The sequence below is a fragment of the Vombatus ursinus genome, unplaced genomic scaffold (assembly GCF_900497805.2).
Source record: "Vombatus ursinus unplaced genomic scaffold, bare-nosed wombat genome assembly UNPS02014799.1, whole genome shotgun sequence".
In the NCBI taxonomy this organism is placed as follows: domain Eukaryota; kingdom Metazoa; phylum Chordata; class Mammalia; order Diprotodontia; family Vombatidae; genus Vombatus; species Vombatus ursinus.
This window is the reverse complement of record NW_020954577.1, coordinates 55,145,422-55,173,067: the sequence shown is the minus strand read 5'-3', so window position 1 is coordinate 55,173,067 and position 27,646 is coordinate 55,145,422. Positions and strand designations below refer to the sequence as shown.

The window sequence follows — 27,646 nt, the reverse complement described above, 5'->3', positions numbered from 1 at the left end:
TTATGCTGGCTAAAAGATGGAATGCTTAGTTCAAGGAATAACAAGTAAGACAGTTTGACTGGAACAGAGAGTCTATGAAAGGAAGTAATGTTCTAGAAATTTGGAAAAGTAGAGGGAGTCAGATTGCAAATGGCTTCAACTGCCAAACTGAAGAGTTATTTGGTCCTAAACACAATAGGGAGCTCCTGATGATTTTTGAAGAGCAGAGTAACATGATCAACCTTGTGTCTTAGGAATGTAAAAGGGAGAGGTCTCCATGATACCATGAGCCTAGGCCAGCAGAGATGTGTTTGAGTATAGAGACCTTCCTGATACCCCAGGAATGGCATCACAAGTCAGCCACATGCTTCTGCTCTACAGAAAGCTGACTCTACTTTCATACCTGGACATGCCTAACATAACATCATCTCCTTGATGCCAATGGGAGTTTACATTCAATACTTTTCACAGTGATTGAGGAGAATCCAATGTGAAGACAGGGGAATTGGGCAGATACACTAGAGACATTTTCACCAGCTTCTTTAAGTGACATAATATTTTTTTTTAATAATCATGAAGCTATAAGAGATGCTTAAATTTCAGAATTTATGCTCTCTGCTTGACAGTCTCCTCCAATAAATGATCAGATGGCAAAAAAATTATTTGAACATCCATATTTTTTTTCTTTTGATTAGGAGCTGAAGCTAGCTTTCTGCTGAAAGTCCACCCTTTACAAAAATACCCTGTGGATCTTTATTATCTTGTTGATGTCTCAGCCTCCATGCACAATAATATAGAAAAACTAAACTCTGTTGGAAATGACTTATCCCGGAAAATGGCATCTTTTTCCCATGACTTTCGACTTGGATTTGGATCCTACGTTGATAAAACAGTGTCTCCCTATATTAGCATCCACCCTGGCAGAATCCACAATCAGTGCAGGTACCGGGAGCATGGCTGAGGCACATAATATGCTGGGGGGTGGGGTATGGTCCAGGCAGGTGGATGGGGGGGGGTTCAAGTGCTCCACAAGATGCTTGTGGTGTTGGTGTTGTTTCTTTTGCTGCCGCTGTTTGGGGTTTTTTTAAATAATATTTATGAATGAAAGATTTGGAATGCTTGGTAGAGAAAGCTGTTCTTGTGTACTAGCTTTCAGGGTCAGCAGTGACATGGTTAAGGAGGGAGGCAGTAGGAGGGAGAGAGAGAGGGGGAGGGTGGAAGAGGAGGGGGAGAGACAGACAGATGGAGAGGGGAGGAAGAAGAGAGAGGGGAGGGGAAGGGAGATAGAGGGAGGAACACAGAGACAGAGAAACAGACACAGGGATTGAAGGCTGGCTTCGAAAGCAGGAAGACCTGGGTTCAGATCCTGCTTCTCTTCCTAGTGCTGGAGCCTGAGCAAGTCACTAAAGCTTTATTTGTCTCAAGTGCATATAATCTACTTATGACAAGAGTTCTTAACCTGGAGTCTGTAAACAGATAGATGGATGGATGGATGGATGGATGGATGGATGGATGGATAGATAGATAGGTAGATGTTTCAATATAATTTATTTCCCTTGTAAATCTATTTTTAAAATCTTAAGCATTTAAAAACATTATTCTAAGAAGGTACCCATAGGCTTCAACAAACTGACAAAATCAGAGGGTCATGATACCCAAAGATGTTTAAGAACCCCATATCTATGATTATATCTATATATAATATGATAGATAAACATTATATGCATATACATATACATATTGTTGTTGCATAGATTTTTGTGTATTTGTTTCTATATATGCTATATGTATATATTCATATAGGTGGATTATGAATATATGCATGCACATGTGCATAAACATGTGTATGTGCATATGTGGGGCTATAACAGATTACACATGTATGTGTGCACACATATATTGTGTGTGCGTGTGTTCACAAGCCACCTATATATTAGTGCATATGTACATATGCACACATGCATAAATATATTATATATGTGCACATACATATCCACGTAAATGTATATATATGTACATGTATGTACTATGTGTGTTATACACATAAACAGAAATTAGATTGTATACACATATATAATTGTAGATAGGTCGCTGTTCAGTCATTTTTCAATCATGTCCAACTCTTCATGAGCCCATGTGGGATTTTCTTGGTGAAAATACTGGGATGATTTGCCATTTCTTTCTCTAGCTCATTTTACAGATGAGGAAACTGAGGCAGACAGGGTTAAATGATTTGCCCAAGGTCACACAACTAGTAAGTGTCTGAGGCCATATTTGAACTCAGGAAGATGTCTTCCTGACTCCAGGCCTGTCACATCATGGCCCTCTGACTTTGGCAGTCTAATGAAGCCTGTGAACTTCTTCTTAGAATAATGTTTTTAAATGAATAATTTTAATGTAGGTTTATAAAGGATAAAATTATATTGAAACATAGTTATCTATCTATCTATATCTATCTATCTATCTATCTATCTATCTATATATATAATTTATAGTCCCCAAGTTAAGAATTCCTGTTATAAATAGATTACACACACACACACACACACACACACACACACACACACACACACATTCCTATCCTGACTTTCATGCATAGACATCCTAACTCATGAAAACCCTATACTAAGGCAAGCAAGGCCTGGGACCCCCATGAATGGGGGTAGTAGCAACACCAAGGAAATCTTGTACCCATTGGTATTGAAGAAATCTTTGCCAGGCTGGATGAAGTTGTTTTAATTGAATGATTATCATTTGGCCTGGAGAAATTGGCATTGCTCTTATAATTTACAGAGTTTCAATATCTCTCTGTATTTTCCCCTTGGACGTTTATTTCTAAAGTGCAATATTCAAAAATATTGTTTTTCGTTCTATTTATGGCTTTTACAATGTAGATTTTCTTTTTTCAAGATGTAGTTAATGGAAAATCAGGGCTGTCTACCACTTCATCCCTGTAATTGTTACTCAAAGGGTATTTTTGAAAGCAGAGAAGAAACTAACCCCTGTGTTTTGTCTTCCCACGCAGCGATTACAATTTAGATTGCATGCCACCTCATGGCTACATTCACGTGCTGTCTCTGACAGAAAACATCACGGAGTTTGAACGAGCAGTTGACAGACAGAAAATCTCAGGGAATATCGATACACCTGAAGGAGGTTTTGATGCCATGCTCCAGGCAGCAGTTTGCCAGGTAAAGGGATATCTGAATTATCAGTGATGAAAGAATCCTTAAAGATCAGGTTGATTTTAGGATTATTTTCTCATTTAGCCAAAAGTAGAAAGTGTGAATTCATAGTTAATAAGGTCTTGATAGACTCAAAGACTGGGTCAACTCTAGTGAAATGAAAATTAATTGGAATGCATTTGGAATAAAAAAATTACACTCAGTATATTGGAAGAGACCTCTGATATCAGATTCAATCCTTTCCATGTACCCTTTGTTCACCCCCTCTTAGCTCACTCTGCCAACTTTCAGGTTGACTCCCCAGAGGGTGGCTGTCTACTTTTTATCTTCAGAGTTTTAAGGGTAAACCTGAGGGCTTCTAATGGTATTTCTCACAAGCCCCCATCCAGTGAGTTCTATGATATCAATCACCAGTTCATATCTCCCCAACACTAATGAACCAGATACAAACAAATTTACTGGTAGTACAGTGTTTAGAGTGCCAGGTCTGAAGTCAGGAAGCCCACAATGGAAATGACTGAACAACAACTATAAGGACAACAACACAACAGATAGGCTCTTGGATTTATTGCTGAGAGTGTTACAAGACTTGGTCATTAAATCCATGCCCCTCCCTTTACAGATAAACAACCGGAAGCTTGGGGCCGTCACCCAAAATCACTTAGGCAGTAAGGGACAGAGCTGGGATTCAAGCCTGGGTTCTCTGTCTCCTAATCTGGCCCCTTTGTGCTTCACCATTCTGAGAGCAGAACCACAAAGATATTCCTCACCAAACCAGAGTAAGGCACACTCTCCCCACCTACACACAAGTCCCTAAAGAGAGTGGATTTCAACTCCTAAGTTTGTCCCATGTGGGACACCTTCTCCTTCCTATACATACAAAAAGTCCCTGGGAGGAGTGGACTCAAACCTGTAAGAAACATGTTGGAACACACAAGTTGAGAACCCGTGTAGCCAAGGGTTACCTCTTAGCCTTGGAGCTCCTTTTAGCTCCTGGTGGAGTCCCCACTATGTTTACTTCTAGGTGTGTCCTAGCTAATGGACAAGTGGCTCCCTGATTTGCAGGATACAGCCTTTCAGCTGTCAGGTTCACTGCTGGGTGCCAGATCTCTCTTCTGGACTCCCCACTGGACTTGGCCATTGTGGGTATGGCAGGCTCTGCCACTGACTCCGCTTCCTGGACCTCTGATGGTCCTTGTGAACTTCTGAAGCTTACAAAGTCATACGGTTCTCTCTGGATGTCCTGTTGTCTAAGATCAGGAAAGACTAAAGACCCCAGAAACAGGCACTGTGCACTCAGGGACTCATGGCAGCCAGAGGAGAAGTGAAGGCACAGCCAAAGCTGCCCTCCTCACCTGGTGGACCACAGCCAGCCTTCACTTGAAAGATGTCAGGGGAGAGTTAAGGACAAAAAAGATGCTAGGGAGGGATACAGAGCTCCTTTTGCACTATAACTCAGTTCTGAGTCTTTCATTTATCCTTTGGGCTCTTGAAACCAATTAGAAAACTCCTCATCACTACACAGCACCAACCCCTCAGTCACTCATGGCCGGCAAGTTGCTTCCCCAAGTTCACTGGTTGGTTTGATACCAGCAGGGAATGCTATGTATGCTCTGAGGACTGGCCTCATTGATTGGTCCCCTAATACATATCCATGAGAGAGCTCAGGCCCCACATTGCATAGGGAGTAAATTATGACCGTAGGTACCAAATCCAGGTCTTCTGAATCCTAATCCTATGGGCTTACCCTGTCTCCCATAAGCAACTCAGTACTTTCTGTTTGGGATATGGCTTAGGTTATTTGGGGAAGAGGGAAGAAAGGTGTGGGAAGAAGAATTAAGACAGAACAGAATGGCTTTCTACATGGGCTACTTAACTCATACATAGTCTCCTAAGGGCTTTGCCAGAGGTGAGAATTTCGTACTTTTCAGAAGGGTCTTTTTTACATGGATTTAAAAAAAAATTGCTTGACCTAGAGAGACGAGAATCACAGACATTCCATAAGGAGGGACCCTAAAAACCATTTAATCTATTCCATAACTGAAACAAATATTTCTCCAATATTACCAACAAATAGTCATTTGGCTTTTGCTTGTTAGATTTCATCCACGGCTCAAGAACTTGGGGCTTCTAACTCATGCAGGTATTTGCTAGCTTGACCTTCCAGGATGGTTGCCATAGGTTGCCATAGGTTATTAAGTGTGACTTTTTAAGAGTCATCGAAAGTGACTCACCTTTACGTCATGTCATACACTATTTAAACCACTCTTTGAAACCACTCTCCTCACAGTGACACTGTGCTTTGGTTTTACAAATGTTATTGTCCCCATTTTACAGATGAGAAAAAATGAAATTCAAGAAATCAAATGAGTTAATTGTTCATGGTTATAAAGTAGAAATAGTTGGAACCAGAACTCAAGAATAGGGTTTTCAGTTCTACATTAGTAACAATCAATTATTAATAAGTATTTGTTAATTGCCCACTTTGCATTGCATTTTATGTTTGGTGTTGGGGATACAATGACAAAAAAGAAAATTATTTTCCACTCTCAAGATGCTTCTCTTCTACTGGTCTCCAGAGACAACATGGGATTAGGACCTCAGCCCCAATGGACATATGAGGGTACTATGTGGGGAGAAGATTAAGACCTCAGTCGCAATGGATATTTATATTGTTTTCATCTTCCAAAGTATTACTCAAAATACAATCTTGAGTGTGTATACCTTTTTTTTTCAACATCAGGACTTTCTGAGAAAGGCATATTTACTAAATTGGGATAATGGGGAAAGAAATGACATTGATTTTCTTTCTCAATGTAAGAAGACCCTAGAGAGGAAAAACAGAATTCCACTATTGGCGCATCTTTTCCAAACCAAGCCGAATGTTGGCATTATCTTCAGATGAAAGTGAAGTCGTACAGTTTAGAGAACCTTCCAAGAAAATTAAGGCTATCCTTTTTGATAATATTTCCCATCTCTGAATTCACCCAAAAGATAGATAATAAGACTGGTATCTTTGAATTCACCCAAAAGATAGACAATAATACTGATATTTTGATAGCACTTTAAATACACTCAAATTTGATATGCCCAACAACTCTGGCATATTGGTACTAGTTGTTATAATCCTTAATTCCTGCTAAGCATCATGTTATCACATTGTCAGCACTCAAAGGGACCTCAGTGACCATGTAATATAAGCCCCAGTGCATACCTTTTTTAAAGGAAATTTACAGTAATTAAAGAGAAGCCGGCCATTTTTCACCATCAAACCAAATTATTGAATTCAGTATAAAATAAACAAAGATTTGAAAAGGAAAGACAAAATGAAATATAAATTCTAGGATGAAGTAGCAATGGTTTTTGATCCCATCACCCACTCAGTAGTTATTATGACCCAGCATCATTAATTAGGTATATGCAAAGCTAAGGCCCGTGGTACAGATCCTAAGTGGTTTCGTCAGGTCTGATTGCATGTTTATTTTCACTTTAGAGTCATATTGGTTGGCGCAAGGAAGCTAAAAGATTGCTTCTTGTGATGACAGATCAGACTTCTCACCTTGCCCTTGATAGCAAACTTGCAGGGATTGTGGTGCCAAATGATGGAAAATGCCACCTAAAAGACAACGTCTACATTAAGTCCACAAGCATGGTAAGGACCCATTCTTCCATGATTCATCTCTGCTCTTTGACTGAAGTCTCAAGCGTGGGCAGTTCAGCTGTTCTTCTACATGGAAGGGACCCAAACAAACAGAAGATAGAGCCAGGAAATGTAATGAGACAGGACCTAAGGAATAATGGCTTCTTTTAATGGTGATTTGTAAAATAGAGAGTCAAGTGTCTTAGGGAATCATTAGTAGCTGACTCATGCATGTAATGAAAAGCGGGGTATAATTTATATAATGGATCATGTGCATTTGTTAAAAGAGAAAGGAATCAGCCTGTATGTAACTAAATCAGGGCTGTTTGGGAGGATCCCTTCTTCTGCAGTGATATCTGCTACTTGGCCAAGCATTGGAAAATCAGCGCTGAGGCCAATGCACTCCCGTGTACAGTGGAATAGGAAGGGTTTTAGAGGAGAGACTTACTATCTGAACACTCTGTACCCTTCCCTCCCTTCCCCTCTGGGAGATACTTTGAAATTAGAGGTGTTGCATATTTGAATTAGCTCCTGAGTTCAGGGCAAGGTATGAATCACACAGACTCCTGTGAATCATATCTCTGGGTGCACACGGCTGGATGCCAGTCATTTCCAGCACAGACTAATTCTTGGTATAGAAAATGTGCAAAGTATCACATCTATCAGTTCATTGCACTGACATCTGAGTAATCAGTATTTCACAAGAATGTGTTAACATCCTCCAATGACACAAGAATTAGTGTTATGCATGAATACCTTCGAATTCTAGCAGTGACCCCAGAATTGTTCTGTCATCTGGTAATTAACTCTTCAGTCAGCTGACCTGACCAGTAAGTCTGGATGGTTTTTGATGGGAAGAAAAAAATTTAATTTTCATGTACAATCGTTCTGAAGTTAATTGGTTGTTTACTTGTAAGCTTTACTTGTACATTTAAAGATTAAAAAAATCATAGTTGGCGTTTCAGAGTAAGATCAGTCATTAGGAGATATCTGAGGGTATCTCCCCCTTGACTTTCCCACAGGCTGCATGTGTGTTAGACTAACCTATCCAATTTGATTGGTGTCACGTTCTTATCTATCAGTAATTTTTCTCTATTTCCTTTATTATAAGCCAGGCCATCGACCAATAAACAGACATTTATTAGACATCTGCTATGTCCAGGTACCGTTCTAAGTGTTAGAGGTACAAAGACAAACAGAGACTGTCCCTGCCCTCAGTGAGGTTGCGTTCTATCTGGGAAGACACACTGCATGTTGTTTCTTGGTGAAGGCTTTTCTCGCCCCAGATAATTTGACTCTGACCTCTCTTGTATTTAATCCAAAGCAAATGCCCTACTTGGAACTGGCATTCCTCTGTGGAGGCTTCGATGATGTCACTGAATTCATCCCTTTAACCCATATTTATGTTGGGTTAATGTTATAGCGTCAGAGGTTTAAAGCTACAGGGCACTGTCCCATAGTAGTACAGTGCTGTTCCTGGATCTAAAGTTAAGACTTGAGTTTAAATCTTATCTTACATACAACTTTGTGTCTCTGGATAACTCTGGGCCTCAGTTTCTTCATCTGCAAAAAGGGACATTTGGGCTAGATAACCTCAAAAGTCCCTTCCAGCTCTAGCTCTGGTGTTAGGCTAATACCCTCATTTTACAGATAAGGAAACTGAGACCTAGGAAAACTAATAGCTTGTCCACAGTCACACAGGTCATCCAACCCAGGACCTCTAATTCCCAAATCAATGCTCTTCTGATTGTAAAGTTTCCTTAGGCAAAATGGAAATGCCCTATACATTACTGTAGGGGTTCAGTCATTCAACAGATAATTATTAGGTATCTATTTGTATGCTGGGGATACTTACAAGAATACAATACAACCTCTGGCCTTTTGCAGTGGTGTTAAGGCATTTATTCCAGTGGCAAAAGAAAGCAAATTGAAGCCTCAGAAGGGATGGGGGGGAGGGTGTTCCTCCATCTACATTTTGAATCTGCCGTCACAAGGGCATCTGGGAAGACTTCAGGCTCTTCAGCTTTTCATCACAGGCAGGATCCTAAGATGACATGGAACATCTTGTATGTCCCGATAGTGTCTCCAGCCCCTGAAGAGACACATCTTTTAAATGTCATTGACATGAGAAGTAAACTGCAAAATTTAGTAACCTTTCTTCTGTCAGTCATTCGGCAAGGATTTATCAAATAACAGGCAAGGTACTATTCAAAACCCTGAGAAGATCAACAGGCAAAAGACAGGCCCCACTCACAAAGAAGTAGTGACTTGTTTGTAGTGAAGAAACTCTGTCATCCACTTAGAGTGGATAGCTTCTAAAAATCAGTTATACCTAATATATTTTAATATTTATTAATTTTATTTAAATAAAATTTCTAATATATATTTTATTTAAATAAAATAAAACAAATATCTAATAATATTTATATTAAAGTACCTCCTTGACTAGGCAAGACAACCTTCTCCAAAAATGTTCTGAATCCTTAGTAGGTGAACCCTTTTTTTCCTACTTAAGGTATGTTTTCCACGGTACAGCATCCCACAGTGAATAAACTAGTATTTAATCTATCATCAGCCAACTAGCGTTAAGTCCCTCCTACATGCCAGGGGCTGTTCTGTGCTGAGCCCAGGGATGTAAAGAAAGGTAAAAGATGGTCCCCGGCCTCTAGGAGCTCACAGTCTGATTCAGGGGAGACAATATGCAAAGAATCTGTTGGAACAAGCTATAGGCAAGCTAAGTGGGTGCTACTGACCAGAGGGAAGGCACTGGCCTTGAGGGGGACTGCAGAATGGGGGATTTGAGGTGAGATGTGAAGGAAGCCAGACACATGTTTATCTTGAGAAAAGCTTAACTCAGGATTTGCTTGGAGAACCTTGATAGCCTCGGTTTAAGATGAGCTCTATCCAGTCCATTTCAATTAAAAAGACATTTCTTTAAGGCTTATGCAGAGGACACTGAACTAGCCACCACCCTCTTGCTCATCTGCAGTACATTAATTTTAAGAGGAATAAAAAGGTGAAAAGAAGAATCAGATGTTTTTGTTTCTATTCACTTGAGCAATCACGTATGAAACACTTACTATGGACAAGGCGCTGGTCTGGTTACCGGGGGCACAAAAACAAAAACTGGGAACAGACCCCGCCCTTAAGGAGCTTGCATCTTATTATAGAAATACCAGGAGCCCACAGAGAATCAAATACAAAGTATACACAAATTTGTATGAAGAGATTTTGAGAAAGAGGAAAAAGAGAGAGGTCACTGGATGGGTGGGAGGGGAGGGGAGGCCTTGAAGGAAGCTAGAGATTCTACAGGGCAGAAGTGAGGAGGGAGTTCATTGTAGACATGGGAGACTGCTTGGGAAAGGCCTGGAAGCTGGAGATGAGATAGCATGTGTGTGGGGAATAGCTGGTGGTTCAGTTAGATTGGAATGAAGAGGGTGATGTGAAGTCAGAGCAGCCATAATGGTCACAGTCAGATTGTGGATGGCCTTCAAGGCCAGGCTGAGGATCTTCTATTCTATTCTCAAGCCAGTGAGCATGATGGCCCTTGGTCAAAATGACCAAATTCCTTAGTATTAGATGGCTTGTGAATGGGTAGCCTCAGTCTTCCCTAGTTGAAGATTTATTTTTGAGAGGAAGGGACTGATAAAAGTCTTTTCATCCATGTAAACAGTAGAGATTGATTTCTACCACATGCACATACGTACACATGCATACATGCAAGCACATGTATAAACACACACATACACACACACACACACACACACACACACACAGCCATTCCTTCCAAATTGATAGGCTCTCGACTTCCATAGGCAGCCTTCAACAAAAGAAGAATGCTGTGATTTTCTTCTGAAGGACAGTTTCAGACCGATCTCTCTGCATGTTTGCATTCCTAGTGGAGGAAGAAATAAACCAGAGGAGCTGGTTTATACAAATTAAAAAGCCAAAGCTGATTACTCCATGTAGCACAGTTTACAAATAAGAAACCACTATTTGTATATACATTTGGTAAGAACACAAATAAAATCTTCCATTATTGAAAAATTGAATTTGTCCTCCCTTCAGCCAAGCCTAAGGATGGTCACTCTTCGAGCTTTGTGTTCTGAGAGCTCTTGTGCTTGGTCTTGCTATTGTTTTCCATTGCTCAACTGCCAACTTCAGTAAACAAGTGTAACCTGAGGCAGTTTCATCTGGGCAGTGGGCCGTAATAACAGAGCTGGGATTGGAACCCAAGTCTTCTGACCCCAAATTCAAGTGCTCTTTCCATTCTAACAAACTGACCTTCGTGAGAAGGGTGATGGTACTGGAATTTCAGGTCTGGGGCTTGGCTTCCCCTGGCCAGCCCCCACATCCTTCCTTCATGCACTTTGGAACCTTTGCCTCCAGACCCAAACCTGTTCTCCCACCCCACCCTACCCCACCCCTCACTCTTCAGCTTGCTTTGTGGAACCACCTCTGCTGTTGGTCACATTGTTAACAGAGCCAGGAAGGTTACAGGAGCCAATCACAGCAATAGAAGTGGCTGAGATCAATGGTGATGACTAGACAGGAAGGGCAGAACTGAATAGAGCCATTCATTCATAAGTATTTATTAAGTGCCTCACGGTGCCCGGCCCTGAAGATACAAAGACAAAAGAAGAAGGAGGAAAGAAGGAAGAAAAGAAGTATTTATCAAATGCTGACTATCTACCAGGCTCTATGATAAGAGTTACTGCCCTCAAAAAGCAGATTCTGCTTGGGGGAAGCCCTGTGAACACATATACAGAAAGACAGAGAAAATACCAGAACTTCTTTTAAAATGAATCAGCTCTGTGTCAGCTATCATTGTAGAACTTCAAAGAATCTCTTACATTTTCTGGGAAATAAAGTTAACTAAAAATTAATATTAAGAAAGAAAGAGCCAACCAGAGGAGTTCTCTCCCTACCCCTGCCCCCACCCTCCACCATTAGGCACAATCAATGACAGCATTGAAGTAGTCTTTAAATCCCACCCCCTGCCCATGCCTATTTCCCAACAGAAACAAATATATTTCCAAGAAGTGATAACTGTCTCATGATTAAAGCAAGGTACCACAGGAAACATTTCAAACTCAGTGTGAATTCAATTTAAAGTGGTGGCAAAAAAGGTGTTTTTGAACCTAAGGCAGACATCTGTCTAAATGGGCCCTTGAAAGGAGACAGGAAGCTTAGTACAGACAAGAGAAGAGGACCCTGGATTTGCATTTGGGAGATTTGGATTGGAATCTTGCCCCAGCCAGAATTACCTGGGTGATTCTGGGTAAGTCTTATCACCAAGCTCAGCTTCAGTTTTCTCATATGTCAAATGAAGGGATTGTCATGGATGGCCTCTAAGGTCCTTTCTGGCCCCAAGTCTATGATCCAGTAAGAGGTGAATTCTACCCTGTGCTGCTAGAGAGAAGGGGATGCTGAGACAGCCGTGGAAGAGAGCCTAGAAGATGACTGAACTGTCCATAGACACCATGCCTATCTTCTCTGTGAAGACATCTTGTTGGAAGTTGTCTCCTCAACTAGGACTTGACTTCCACAGGGCAAGGATCAGGTTTTTTCCTTCTTATTGACAACTGTCTAAGATGAATTAGCTCTTTGGTGAGCCCATTTGCTAATCTCTGAATTAAAATGAACGTCCTGGACTTGGTAAAGTCCTTAAGCAGGCTTCTCTTTTACTCTGTCTTCTGAGCTCCGGCAAGTGCACAGATGCACATCTTTGACATCCTTACCTAATCACTATTTGAGGTATGCACACCTGGTTTCCAGGAAACAGATTAGTTTGGGCTATTACAGTAAGACCCTGTCCATTTACAGGTCATGTTTGAGATGATCTACCCAGCTGTTTCAAGTAGTTCAGAGGCAGAAACTCTGAAGTTCCACCTTCCTTTCTTCCTGCTGAGTCTGGGCTAGGCTGGTGCTGGGCCAGGCCCCAGGGATCCAAAGCAGACTCTGTCCTCAAGGAGTTTACCAGCACACCTCATGATGGACATTTGCCAAAGGCCTTAGTTTTGAAAAGTTTTTTTTTAATATTCTTTTAATCTCTAAAGCAAATTAACTCTCATGAAATTTGTAAAAGTTAAACATTTTAAAGGCATTTCAGTCCTTGGCTACGTGTTCCAGGATCTTGCACAATAGTCCTGCTTCTGACCCTGACTGAATGATGATGAGCAAGTGACCTCACTCTTTGAGTATCAGTTTCCCCATCTATAATTGGAAATGATGATCCACTTTCTGCTTCTGTGAAGCTTCAAGGAGATTGCAGTTTTGAATTTGTCTTTTGGTTCCTATCTGGGATTTCACCTAAAGAGGCAATTCTCAGTGAAGAAATTTCTTCTATGTTTTCAAGTCAGCACCTTCTCTCTGTCTTATAATCTTAGACAATTGTCGGGGCCACAGAGATGTTCGATGACTCAGGGAGACAGAGATAGAATGAACTCTGCGCTTCCTGACTCCCAGGCCAGCTCTAGGTCATTCACTAAGCCATGCTACTTCTCTGTACAATGCTTTGTACATGTCAAAGTGCTGTAGAAATGGTAGCTGTTATTATTAACATCATTATTATTGTCATCATGGCCTGGAATCTGTGTGAAAAGGATTTAGAATTGCCACTCCTAATATGCCACCTTTCTACAAGTGATTGAAGTTTGGAAGGTCCAAGATTTAGAGCTTGAAGGGATCCTAGAGGGTGGAAAATCCAACCATGTCATTTTACAGGTGAAGAAAGTGAACCTCAAAGAGTTTAAGTGACTTGCCCAAAGTCACGCAGTTACTTTAACCCAGGCCCTTCTGACTTTAAATTCAATACTTTGTCCACTATGCCAGGCTGCCCCTCTAGTTAACCAGTACAGAACTTTTTGTTAAGTCAAGGAAAGGAAGGAAGGAAGGAAGGAAGGAAGGAAGGAAGGAAGGAAGGAAGGAAGGAAGAGAAAGAGGGAGGGAGGGAGGAAGGAAGGAAGGAAGGAAGGAAGGAAGGAAGGAAGGAATTTTGGGGATGTAGAAATTAAAATAAAACTTTCAGTGATTCCCGTGAAATTACTGAGGGGTATATACATACACACACAGATACACAGAGAGACACATACTAATTAGTCACTATATTGTGGTTAAGTAAAAAGTTAGGATGAGAATACCAACTATTTTTATTTATTGCTTTTGTTCTGTTTAAATTCCAAGCAAACTGTGTGTTTGCTTCTACTTAGGAAGAGCCAGATGGAATCCCTTTGGATTAGTAGCATCTTCTTTGGACTTGAACAATTACAAAGCCAGGTCAACAAGAGAAGGGGAGGTGGAGAATCCTGGTTAACTGAAAGCTTTGACTGAATAGAAGTTTCTCAATCCAAGCCTTGTGCCCTTTCTTTTACCTCTATACATCTTAGTGCACTTTTTAGAAACCTAATTAAGCTCCTTAGTCCATGAAATTCCAGCCTCTGGACTTTAGACTATGAATTCCAAAAAGGTATTTGAGTGATTTCGATGAGGTCAGCTCAGTCTGCAGAACGCACAAGTCAGCATGGAGTAGTGGGCAGAGGGCTAGACTCTGATTCAGAAAGACATGGGTTCAAGTCTTTCCTCTGCCACTTGCCATATGGACATGCATAAGTCATTTGACCTCTATAAGCCTCAGTTTCTATATCTATAAAATGAGGATAATATCAGAAGTGTTTGTTTCATAATACTGTTGTATAGCTCCACAGAGATAGCCCTTTTCCAACTTTAAAATGCTCTATACATGTCAGTTCTTGTTTCTCAGAAAGTCAACAAGGTAATGCATTCAGTTGTGACTCCTTGTTTTGAATAACAAGAAACAAGGGTGGGGGAGAGAAGAAGGGAAGGTTCCCCAATAATATTGATCATGGGCTTATATTACCGTTGGGTAATTATAGCTATATTACTATATTATAATTATATTATATTATTATAACTATACTGAGTTGTTGGACATAGTGATGTGTAAGAACCTTTCCAACTCTCAATCTGTGGTGAATGAGAATGATGGGTTCCATAAGTTTGGCACAAAAAACTCAGTTACCCAGAATGCCAATGGAATGAGATGCTCCACTTAACTGAGTTTTTTGACTAACTTGGTGTTAACCAGAATACCTTTTAATTTCTACCCTTGTTGGAAAATCCTGCTAAAATATGTCAGTCTATATTCCGACCTTAAGAAATATAATACCATTTTGCTTAGTGTTCAAGGATCTCTTTCTTCCTGGAGGCCACCATTCAGATAATCAGTTATCATCAGGTATCATGATTGATTAAAATGATCATAGGAGATGCTGAATTGTAGACTCACTCATTCATTCATTCATTCATAAGTATTGACAAAAATAGCATGTAATGGGTTTTGCAAACCTGAGAATTTCAAATAAATAATAGTTGTTGTTATTATCATTATCTCTATAATTACTGTTATTACTATGAGGTAGGCACTAACAAAAACCATCACTGTCCTCTGGGAATACACATTCTACTGAAGCAGTAGTGTAATATAACAAATACCAGATCAATATAATACAAGGGATAGGTGATGATTGGGGCATAGGAGAGAACCAAAATTCTATACAAAAATGTAAGGAAGCAAAGAATTATTCCAGACTGGGGGAACCAAGAAATACTTAATAAAGCAAATGGCACTAGAGCTGAGCCTTCTATAGAAGACTCTAACATATTCTGATATTTAGCATCCTTGATCTCATCAATGTGCCTCAGGGGTGATTGTGTCCATGTCAATTAAATCAAGGAGCCAGGCTCACAGAGCAGCCTGCTTTAAGGTAATAATATAGTTATGTTCTGCCTTTAACCTGCATAATTTGAGGGGAAATGACCCAAATTGAAATTGGGAAACAGAAAGTAGTGACAAGAACACTGAGCTGGGAGTCAAGTGACTATGTTTAAGTCCAAAATCTGTCTCCAGCTAGTATGACTTTGGGAAAGTTATGTAAACTTTGAGTTCAGTTTTGTCACTTGTAAAACAAAGGGGATGCACTCAATGGTTCCTTCCAGCTCAAAAATTCTGTTTTTGCATAGCTGCCTTATTTTCTTACTGAGCATCTCTGGTCACCCAGAGTATGGTCTGTTGAAGTCAGTGAGCTGTGAAATTCACTAGGATGCCTGCCAGGTTACTTGTCCTTGAATTGGCTCCTTTCCACTACCCCTTGTGATTTTGGAACTCAAACAAAAACAAAATCAATGATGTATATACATATATATATATATATATATATAATATGTGTGTGTGTATATATATATATATATTGCCACTGTCCTATCTCAGGACCTCATCCCTGTCCTCCTGGGCTATTGAAAAAGCTTCCTTATTGGTCCCTGCCATCAATCTCTCATCTTTCTGATACAACCTTCACATAGCTGCCAAATTAAAATCTTCCTAATGCACATATCTGGGGTGCTCGCCTACTGAAAAACTGCCAGTGGCTCCCTGTTGCCATATGACAAACTCTAATCTCCTTATCCTCAGAGTAAAAGTCTTCCCCAATCCCTTTCCAATCGACCTTTCCAGAATTAAGAGTAAAAGTCTTCCCCAATCTCTGTCCAGTCGACCTTTCCAGAATTAATTCATGCAAATTACTCCTCTTCAATCAGTCATGGGTTTCTGCTGAACAGAGCCACTAGCTGTAATCCAATCTTGTCTTGTTTCCTCCAGCCTCCAGGCCTGAAGTATGCTCTCTCCACATGTCTACTTGTTGAAATCCTTCTACTTCCTCCTCAAAACCCTAGTGGACAGTGAACTCTCTCCCTCATTGCTTTGTATTATTTTGCCCTTATATCCTTCCTTGTGTTCTGCTACTTGTGTACATGTCCTATCACTCCTACCATTCTGTAAACCCCTCCAGATCTGGGACCATTTTTGTCCCAGCATCACCAATGCCTTCCTAGTGCCGTTAATAGCCACAGCTCAGATGCCACCTCCCATCCAAGGTGTTTCTTCATACCTCTAGCTGTTATGGTTCCCTTGTTCTCAAAGTCTCTTTGTTCCCCAGCCCCAGCACATGATAGGGACTGAGTAAATGTCTGGCAAATTGTATTGAGTCCATATAAACCATGTCACCTCCCTTGAAACCAATCAACCACATTTTTTACTTTAGTCAATAATGCCTTTGTTGACTGTGCCAAGAAGTGACAGTTTCTTCTTCACATAAAAGCCTGAAATTATGCTCTTTTATTATAGACTGTAGAACAATTTATGCAAACCAATGGTTCTGGTTGGTTAAGGCTGATTTTCTAATCTCACAGTGGCATTTACTTTGTTCAGACTTTTTAAACGTGGTTTTTGGTGCTACCTATTTCACATTTAGTTTATGAATCCCTTTATCAAAATATCCTGTTTTTCTTTTCCCATTGCTCCCATCTACCATGGTGTGCCAGGTATGAAGACCCTGGCCTTCCTCCCTTCTCCCAGCTGTCTCTGTGTCCAACTTTGCTCCCCATGAGTCACTCTCCCCTTCCCTTCTCAGACTTTTATGAGTTACTTCCCACAGGCCTCTGAGAAAGTGCAAGTGAAGAAGAGAAATAGGAGAGGAGTCAGTCTCTTTACCCTTGAGTAATTAGCAACTGTCTTAGCCCTTCCCTTTCACCTCTCCCTGTTGCCCTGAAATACCTATTATCGCTTTTAATTATTTTGCAAGTTTAGAAAAACAGCCTGTAGTAGGTTAGCTTGAGGGGGAGTCTGCACTGGGAGAGTAGTGATGGCGCTCGACCTGGACAGTTCATCAAGAGGGAGGATTTTCTCTTGGCTAGTGAAAGGGGAGACAGAAAAGATAAAAGCCAGTAATGATAGTAGGCTGCATGAAGGAGGAGAAAGGGGCTTCTGTCATGGCAATCCATCTACCATTTGGTTGTCAACAGTGGCTTATTGAAACATCTGTTCTAAGTTTGTAATGAAAGAGAAAAATCTCTCACAATATACTTGGAATTTTCTATTAAAACATTTCATCCACTCCCACCCTCCCCTCAGGGGTTCAGGGGATCTGTCTTGCCAAGTTTAGAAACTCAACTGAACCTCTCCTCCTAATCTGCTGACCAGACAAGTGCTTTTCAAGATGGAGCTTATGTATCCTTGGTAAATGTGATTTCCTGTTTGTAGGGGCAGGGGAGGATGGAGCATTAACAAGCCCCAGAAGGCTGCTTAAATTGTGCATACCTCTTTCAAAACCAATGTTATGATGAGTTAAGTGTAAACAAGTTAGAAACATATGGATTAAATTTCCCTTAAAATTCACATGAGTTTAAAAATTAGGAGTTCGGGTGAGGGGGCAATGCTTGGCAAAATGTGTTCCAATTTTGCAAACCAAACATAGTCAATAAATACTTGCAAGCTTAAAAAAATTCAGAATACAACCAGATTTACCCAATCTTATGTGTGCTGCTCGTTAAGCAACTTTGATGTATTAATTTGACATCCATTCCATTGGGTGCAAGGCTTAGAGATGTGTCTAATCAGCTACTTAATTGGCATGAAACAGCTATTTATATTTGCAGTTTCCAATTCTTTCTCTCCAGAGGAGCTAATTTCACCGATAAAATTGGCTCCATGGTCAATTTTCAGTGGGCAATGGCTAGGCCAGGTGATGTTCCTTAAACCTCTTTTTATGAATCTGTATTTTCTGCCATTTTAAATTGCTCCCTTTGCCCAAAGCAAAAATGACATCAATTTCTTTCTTAGGAATAAAAGCTGTTTGTTGGGTGGAAGTAGGAGAGAAGTATTATATTTAGTCATGGAACTAACACAGATGGATTTGTTTGTTTTAATATGCAAGTATGGAGAACCATGATAGGGTAATGGATAGAGATATAACCTGGATGTTAAGAAGATTGGGAAGATTAGGTAATCCAAGTCTTGCCTTTGACTCATAATAGTTGTATGACCCTGGGCAAGCATTATGATTTTTCAGCATCACAGGCAACTCTCTAAGACTAAGTTGCAAAGAAAAGTACCAACCTGCATTGGCAGAGGGAGATCCCACAACGTGCATTCCCTACACCCATTTATCACAGCTATCCACATAGATGTCACTTTCTATATGAACCATAGATGTTACCTATAAGGGAAAATTTTCAGTTTAACTTTTTCAACAAACATACTTATCCTGGAAGTATTAATGACTGAATTTTGCTTTGAGTTTGAATCATATTAGTGACAGATATCTCAATCACAAGATTAGCTGGCTCATAACAACTCTGTAAAAAAGGCAGAAGTATTCAATTTGTGCTTAACCGTCCACATAATAGGTGTCTGCTACACTATTGCATGTGTGGGCAGGTGGGCAGGACCATGTGATCAGAGTCCCAACCAATGGACAGCAAGAGGATGGGGAAATTATTCAATTTAACAAACACACATGAAATACTTCCTACATATTTAAAGAATTCTGGATTTGGTGGCAGAAAACCTGGGTATATGTGTCTCAGTTACATGATTTACTACTCAGGTAAACTTTGGCAAATTATATCACCTCCCTCTGTTTCAGTTCCCCAAACTTAAAAAGTGGATTGTGAGAAAAATGATTTGTAAACTATAGTGCTCTCAGTATGTGGGGACCATGATGTTGTACATTCCCAGTTCAGCATTCCTGGGAATCTATATCTTATTGGTGTGGGTTCTGCCTTTAATGGTGCTGGTCAAAATCTTTCATCCTTTTAACTGTGTGATTACTGTCCAGGTCTTTCTGTAAATCCTTATTGGACCCTTGCCTACTTAAAGACATGCTCAATTTTTTTTTGAGGGGGCTTTGAGTCACTAAAATTTTGATTCTTCAGACTTTTGTTATGGATAAAGTCATATAGCAGCACTAGGAGAATACCAATGCTAAAAAACAAGGCCTTTGTGTCAGAGAGCAGGTTGGAATCACTAGAAACCACTGCACAGCTTCAAAAATGCAATCCAGTCTTATCTTCTGTTCCTATTAATTCCTGGTACCTTATATAAAGATATAGATACTACTAGAATAACTTAGTAAGTGGGCTAACAAGCCAACTGAAGGTTACAATCAAGGCAATAGGCATTTTCATCCACTTTGCTTTTCCTTTTGGATGGCTATACTCAATCTCTTTCCAAAGACCATTAATCTCATTAAAGAGTTCCTGGGGTGTCTCAAAGATCGAGCAAGCCAGCACAAAATTATACACAAAAAGGAATATCTAAAGAATTCCATTATCGATGTGGAGGTACCCACCTCTTTGTGTTCTGTGCAGGATATTCTCTACTACACTGAGAATCACCCAAAGTGAACAGTCTTCATGTTTGCTACCTCACTTGCTGGTACTCTCTAACTCATTGTTGGACTAAGTTATCTCTGTGATGACATCTGTCATCAAATATCGCATAATTTTAATATACACATACATGAAACACTATATCTTTGTGTTGTTCTTCCCAGTCAATACTACTTTTAAATCAACAGAAAGTAGATATAGTATTATATTATATTTGCTATGTTCTCAGCCAGTTGTTTAACTTTAAACTTCTGGTCTGCTATAGAAAATATTCTCTTAATGTCAGCTTATTCCTTTCACATATTTTCATCAAGGATACTATCCGTGTATGTATAGACCATGCTCACAAAGATTCATAGAGCAGAGACAGTAGCAGAAACTGTACAGAAATGTTGTTATTCTCTTGGCATCTTTTTTTCTTTAACATCTTGAAAATTGATCCCTGAGTACCTTTAAAATGGGATTATTTGGAAAATAGGCTTCTTTTGAACATACTTGGTTAATCTACCTCCTCTTGCCCCTTTGTCTTCTTACATTTAGGTTTCACTTCATAGAGTGTCTCCCTGCAGAACTGAGATAATGAGAATGGATTGTTACAGAACCATCCACATATTGGTTCCATTTAACATCTACACCTTGATATTCTTCCAGGTGGATTTCTGCATATTTTCTGTATCTGTATATTGGGGAAGCCAATCTCTTGCTTAAACAGATCAGGAAGCCAGCTGGGTATTCACACTCACTGTCTTCAGCAATAGTATACCCTTCTCCTCTTTATCACTTTCTCCTTTATGATCAATACTGCCTACTTTGGGGAATGAGAGTGGAGAGGCCACTCTCACACTTTCTCATTTTTAAGCCTAATTACTTCATTTTAAACCAAAAAACATATTTTTGTTATAGTTCTTACTTTGACAAACCTCAACTTTTCTTCCTCCTCCCTTTTGCTAAGCCATAAGCCAGGGTTTGTGTACGGATTTGATTTGTCAGAGAAAATCAAATGAGAGGTTGTTGCTTTGCAACAGGACAGCTCACAGTAAAGGTTCTCTTTGACTACACAGGGTCAGTTTGGTCTGATGGTCAAGGTGTTGGCGAAAGAGCTGATAGATGTATGTGTTGCTTTTAGCTTGCATGATACAACTGAGAGGTAGCCTTTTATTGATGATGAATTTCATCACTCAAGATAGCATTCTTTGGAATTTAGCATTAGTCCATCCGATGTCAGACACCTTAAAAAATAAAATTCCCACTAATGAGTTTTGGCTTCTAAGTCAGACATACTCCTACAATCCCAGTATTTTAATTCCACCATTTAGTCTAAAGGTGTATTAAATATGAATTTTTATCAGATGGAGTGCCTTCCCTTTATTCTCTGGATGGTGACATTCCGCCACCTAAAAGCAGATCTATTTATTACCAGTGACCACCAAGATACATAGATGTTCATGTTGGTTTTCTTCTGACAAGTACTCTGAGGCTACTATCAAAATTATAGCTCTGCCCAGTTAATTCAATAAGCATTTATTAAGCACCTACAGTGTACCAAGCATACTCTGCTAGGTGCTAGGGATTCAAAACAGAAAAATGTGGCTACCCTCAAAGGGCTTACCTGACTTAGAATACTTTAGGGCAGGTCAATGTAGTGAAAAACATACTGGCTTTGGAGTCAGATGACCTGGGCTCTGGCATCACCTCTGTCACTTGGGCAAGTATCTCAGTCACCATGGGCAAGTCAGTTAAGTTTTTTCAACTGTAAAATAAGGAGATTAAACTAGGTAGAACTGAAGTCCTCTCCAGATCCAAATCTAGGGTCCTCTTTGTGTGTTTGTTTGTTTGTTTTTTAAATGTGAACCTATGGGCCTGGGGCCCCTCCTCTGAATTGGACTCCTTCTGTTATTCCCTTTTGTTTTACAGGAGCATCCCTCGCTGGGGCAACTTGCAGAAAAATTAATAGACAACAATATTAATGTTATTTTTGCAGTCCAAGGAAAACAGTTTCATTGGTACAAGGTAGGCTAATTCGGAGATGTTTTTGCTTTTGAAGTTTCATTCATGTGCCAAAAGGACGGATGAGTGGCATTTCTGAAATGAAGAAATTCTTTGGAAGTACAAACAAGAATCTGTGTGTAGTTGGTTCCACTTTTGACTCTTCTCAAGTACTTCACCATGTTTCCTCCCAAAAGAGCATACCGAGACAGACTGGGGTTGGAAGATGTTTCCACATCCTTCTCCTCTAGATCACCATCCAGCATTTCAACATAACAGCCATGGAATTTCAGATTTAGGGCTGGAAGTGAAGTTAGAGCTCTTCTATTCCTACACCCTCCTCTTCCAGATGAGAACACAGAGCCCCAGAGAGGTTACATGACTTGCCCAAGGTCCCAGAGGTAGGAAGTGGCAGAACCAGGATTTGAACCCAGTTCTTCAGATTTTCCATCTTGCACTCTGGATATGGCACTATTCTGCCTTTCAAGTGAATGAGGGACAGATTCCAAAGGGAGTTCATTACTGAGAAGAATTTTGGGAGCTGGATAACCATGAGTTTCAGGCCTCACCTTTAAGGTTTCAGGCCCAGTCCTTCTCATTGTTGGTCTAGACCATCGCTCTGAGTCTCCACTAGGCAGGGAGTTAACTCTCAGGATATAGACTAGACCTAGGTCATCTAAAATCTGACTAGGTCAGTTATGGTCTACTCCAATAGTTGCAGTTCATTTTCAGGAACACAGGGTTTAGGGAGGGTCATGAACCAAGCCAAAATCCCCAGGATCAAGTCCCAGATTGATTCTCCTTCCCCAAAATTCTTCACCCAAAAGATGACTTAAAATCAATTGGGACACCCTGAGGAAACTATGGACTAGTGTGGGTAGCCCAGAGAGCACAGATTGAAGTGTGTTTCAGGGGTCTGAGTGAGAGGGATATAGTGAAAACAGCCTTAGATTTGAAGTCAGAAGAATTCATTCAGAACCTGGCTTTCTTATTACTATGGCTGTGACCTTGGGTTAACTCACGCAGTCTTTCTATGCTACTAATGTTTATTTCTAAAATCAGAAAGTTGACTTAGAGGATCTCTGAGGTATTTTCCCCCCAGTTCTCAGGGCCCTCTTCCATCTTTTTACCTGGAACTCCCTCGAGGATAAAGTATCTGTCTTTATTGGAGCCGTGCAAATAGTGAAAAGCCAAGTGATGAAGAATGAGCTATCCATAGTGTCTTTGGGAAGAAGGCATCAGGGTATGAAGTATGATACAGAAAGACCCCAAAATCTGCCTTCTGCCCTCAGCACCTTGCTGAAGCTGCCACTTTAGCTCCAGGTCAACAATATACCTATCCTCCATGACCTCAACATGTTTCTGATGCCATTTCCCCACACACTCTAAAAATTTCCACCTTCCATGAGATTTTACTTCTTAGATCCTGGGGCCAGGGGGTTTCTAGACCTGTAGAAATTACTGGGATAGAGCCACTGGGTCAGGTGGTCAAAAAGTACTCCCTCCCTTACCGATCACTATACTTACTAGACATGTCAAATTGTATTACACTTTATCTCTCTGGGGACCTAGAGGTCATCTAGTCCAAACCCTTCATTTTACAGTTGAGGAGACTGAGGCCCAGAGCAAATCAATGCTGCCAATAAACAGATCTCAAAGGTGTGGCAAGGGCAGAGTCTAGTTTTGGAATATGGCACCACCTTTTACTTTCTAACCTGGGAATAGATAAGTTGACCTGGGAGAAGGTGGCCATATCTCTGCAGATCTGATGCCTTCATCTCTCTGCATACAGGGGCAATGAATCTCCCACCCAGGAACCCTTTAGCCCACCATTTCAACCAGGGTTTCCCCAATAGTTATTATTGCCTTCCATACCCTGCCTTTCTCCTTTCTGATGGGAGAAAAATCATCACAGAACCAGACAAAGCTGGAAGGGACCTTAATAGCCATCAATTCTAATCACTCATTTTATAGATAGAGAAACTGAGGTTCAGGGTTAATTGACTTACTTGTTCTGGGTCAGACAGTAGTCAATGAGGCAGTTTTTGAACTCGAGTATTCCAGTGTTCTATCCACTGTACCACCTGACTTCTGCTTCTATTATGGTCCAATCAGTCACCTTACTGCATCTTACTCTGTTATAGTCATGCCTCCTATGTTGAGCATAATGCTTTGTACATAGTACATACTTGGGAAATGCTTTTTCATTCATTAATTTATTCTTTCACACACGCCCCTGACAAGTAATTAGGGTAGGAATATGGTATCCAGGGAAGAAATCAAGAGGCACTGCCAATTACTCCAGCAAAATCACAGACCAGAGCCAAAACAACAAAAGGTAGTCTCACTAATCTAATCATGTTCATGAATCATTTGGATGTCTTATTTTCCCAATTCAAGTCTGAGTTCTTGGTATAACACTCTGGGGTCCTCAGATCTCTGCCTATCCCAACACCAGTCACTCAGGAAATGCTCAGTAACCTATCACAGATTGTCTTCGTCTAGCTACGTGTGTGCCTGTGTTGTTACAGGATCTCCTACCGCTTTTGCCTGGAACCGTGGCTGGCCAAATTGAATCAAAAGCAGCAAACCTCAACAACTTGGTGGTGGATGCCTATCAGGTATGTTGGCCAGTCACAAGTCTCCCTTTTTGTTTGTCTATTTGTTTATTTGAGGGTTTTCAGCCCAGAGTTTCCTATGGCAAAGCAGGAGCTAGAAGGCAAGATGGATGGATGGGTAACCCAGCAATAGCTGACAACTTCCCCTTGGTTAATAAGAAATTTTGCAAACCTACAGATTATAAAAACTCCAGGAAGGATTCCACCATCTATCTCATTGGGGGTGGCAGGATGGCAGCAAGGAAGAAGGGCATGTGGCCTTCTGTTCACAGAACTGGGCACAGCCCTGAGCCCAAGAGGCAGGCAGATGGAGGGTTTTTTTTTAAACCAGCTAAGTTAAACAGTTTGGACCTTTTCCTTAAACTGAATTGGAAAGTTATTGGACTGAATCACACAGGCAGCTCAGTCAAGATGTTGAAACCAGTGGCCTCCTAAAATAGTAATTCAGTAATCAACGAGCATTTAATGAGCACCTAGTGTGTGCCAGGCATTTTGCCAAGCACTGGGGGATAAAAAAATAAACACAAAACAATTCCTGACCTCAAGGAGTTCATATTAAATAAGGGGTAAACAACGTAGACATAGAAAAGTGACCCACACTCACATATGTGTGTATGTGTGTGTTAGTATATTTATATAGAGACAGAAAGAGAATAAATATAAAATAATATTGTGCAAAATGGTGGAGATACAAGTACCGACAAAGAAACTCTTCCAACATCCAATAAATCTTGAAGGAACCAAGGGGGTCTGAAAGGTATAAGTGAGAAGGGAGAGAATTTGCAGCAGGGAGAGTGCAGAGCTTATGCAAAATCACCAAGGTGGGAAAGAGAAAGGAGATGCGTGTGGCCAAGATGTACAAAGCATGATGGAGGACGGAAGCAAAAAATGTCGAGAAATCATTGCTCTCAACTTTGGTGATTCTTAGGTCTGCAAACTCACTAGGAATATTCCTATCTTCATTCCATAAATATAATAAAGCTGTATGATGCACTCTGCTGGACACTGTCTACCATATTAGCTCTGACCCATAACCCACTGATGCTGTCCTCTGCAATACCTCCCAAGTGCTCCTCCATCCTTGGCCTTAAGACCTACAGGGAGGAGAAGTTACCTTCCTCCTTAGGCAGAAAATTCCATGTTTAAAGACCTGCAAATTGGAGGAAAGTTGTCCTATCAAACCTAAAATTGCCTCTTCACAACCTCCGTCTGCCCAGTGCTCCTAGCTCTATCCTCTCTGGGACATCTCTATACATCACCCATATGTCTCTATTTTGCAAATCTCCTGAAAATTCAATTTGGTTCATACTGCTCCATATTTCCTTTAAGCACACAGTAGGTACTTTAATAGATATTTGCTGCATTGAACCAATTTTAAAAATTAAAACGTTTATGGTCATTGGCAAATCATATTCTAGAGTATGCTTTGTCACTGAGGGAGTTCTTGTCCTTGGAGGCTAAATTAAGAGTACTTGAACATCCAGGAGGAGGAATGAGGCAGTGCTTCTGTCCTCTACCCTAGTCAGACAACATCTGGTGTATTGTACTCTGTTTGGGGCATGGGAGTGGGCAGAGTTTAAGAGTATTTTGAATAAACTGTAGAGTTGCCAGAGAAGGCCAAGCAAGATAGTGAAGGACCTTGAGTTCATTTCATAGGTTTAAGGACATGAAAATGTTAAATGGGGAAGAGCTGTGATCAAGTGTGCGATGAGCTGTCAGATGGAAGAGGGATTAGTCTAGTTCTGCTTGACTCTGGGGGGCAGAAGTAGAAGCAATGGGAGGGGGACAGGGACAAAGAGGCAGATTTAATGCTATGTAAAAGTGAAATGGGCTGCCAGGGGGGAATAGAAGAGGTCTTTGGACAAAGCCTGGATGATCATTGATTGGGGATGTCATACTATGGATTCTGGCTCAGGTTCTGGTTGACTTGGCAGTCTCAGACGTCCTTTCCTAATCTGAGATTCAGTGACTATGGGCTAATGTTCCCCACTGTGAATTGGGCAGCATTACACTTTCAGTGTGAAAAGGAAGTCAGATCCAGTGTCAGAGTTAACTTCCATGTGCCAGGACTGGGAGACATTCCACTCCAGCCTCTGAAGTTATTTGGGCTATCAAGCCCAAATTCTTCTGAGAAGCCAGTCATGAGCAAGACAGGCCAAGAAAGCTGCTTGAATGAAGGCATTTCCTCTCAGTGTGCCTGATCAGCCATAATTCAGCAATCTGTTGTGTATACCCGTAGCTTTCATTCATCCATCTAAATCATTGATTTATACATTTAAGCAGAAATGAGTTCTCTGAGATTCAAAAGTAGCAAATACAGGCCCCAACTCAAAGACTCTTCTCATGGAAACATTGGGAAAGGAAGAGGAGTTTGTTTTGCTCTTAAATTCACTCTCGGAATCCAATTAGGATCAATAACATTTATTAAGTAATCACCTGCTCATGAGAGCCTACCTCCAAACGCTCTTTGGAGCTGATCTTTCATAGATGTGTCACTATAGGAAATTTGCCTACCTTTTTGATCCTTGGTTTCCCCATCTGAAAAATGATGAAGTCAGATGGGATATTCCCCTACTTTCCTCATAGTTCTTGCAGGCTCATAGATTTAGAGCTGGAAGGGACCTTAGAGGTTATTAAATCTAATTTTTCATTTTACAGATGAGGAAACTGAGGCAGAGAGGTTAAGTAACCCAAGCAGTCACATAGCTAGCGATTGTCTGAAGGATTCAAACTCAGGTCATCCCAACTCCAAGGCATGGGATTTATTCATTACTTGTGACACTCCTAAGAAAAACCAAAAGCTTTGACCTTTCACCCCTGAGATATCGTTTGAGGTTTCTTGCCCCTCCTACCTCCCTTCCTAACTGTGTTGCGTTTCCCCTCTATTTTCTTTTCCTTGGTTCCTGTGTTTAGAACTTATGGATCACGTTATTCTCTAGTATTACATGCCCAGAACGTTATTGACTTGTGCTCTACAAAGGTCCTTAGAATCT

At 40.6% G+C, this 27,646-nt stretch overlaps 1 protein-coding gene across 1 annotated transcript in view; it reads left to right on the top strand.

Moving 5' to 3' along the window:
• Positions 1–27,646, top strand: part of LOC114050406 (integrin beta-8-like) — a 105,926-nt gene that overhangs the window by 52,785 nt on the left and 25,495 nt on the right. Inside the window, exons 4-8 of the mRNA XM_027872040.1 lie at positions 675–921; positions 3,005–3,170; positions 6,658–6,816; positions 21,964–22,059; positions 24,567–24,656. Coding sequence (XP_027727841.1) covers positions 675–921; positions 3,005–3,170; positions 6,658–6,816; positions 21,964–22,059; positions 24,567–24,656 — 758 coding nt within the window. The remainder of the gene's footprint in view (positions 1–674; positions 922–3,004; positions 3,171–6,657; positions 6,817–21,963; positions 22,060–24,566; positions 24,657–27,646) is intronic.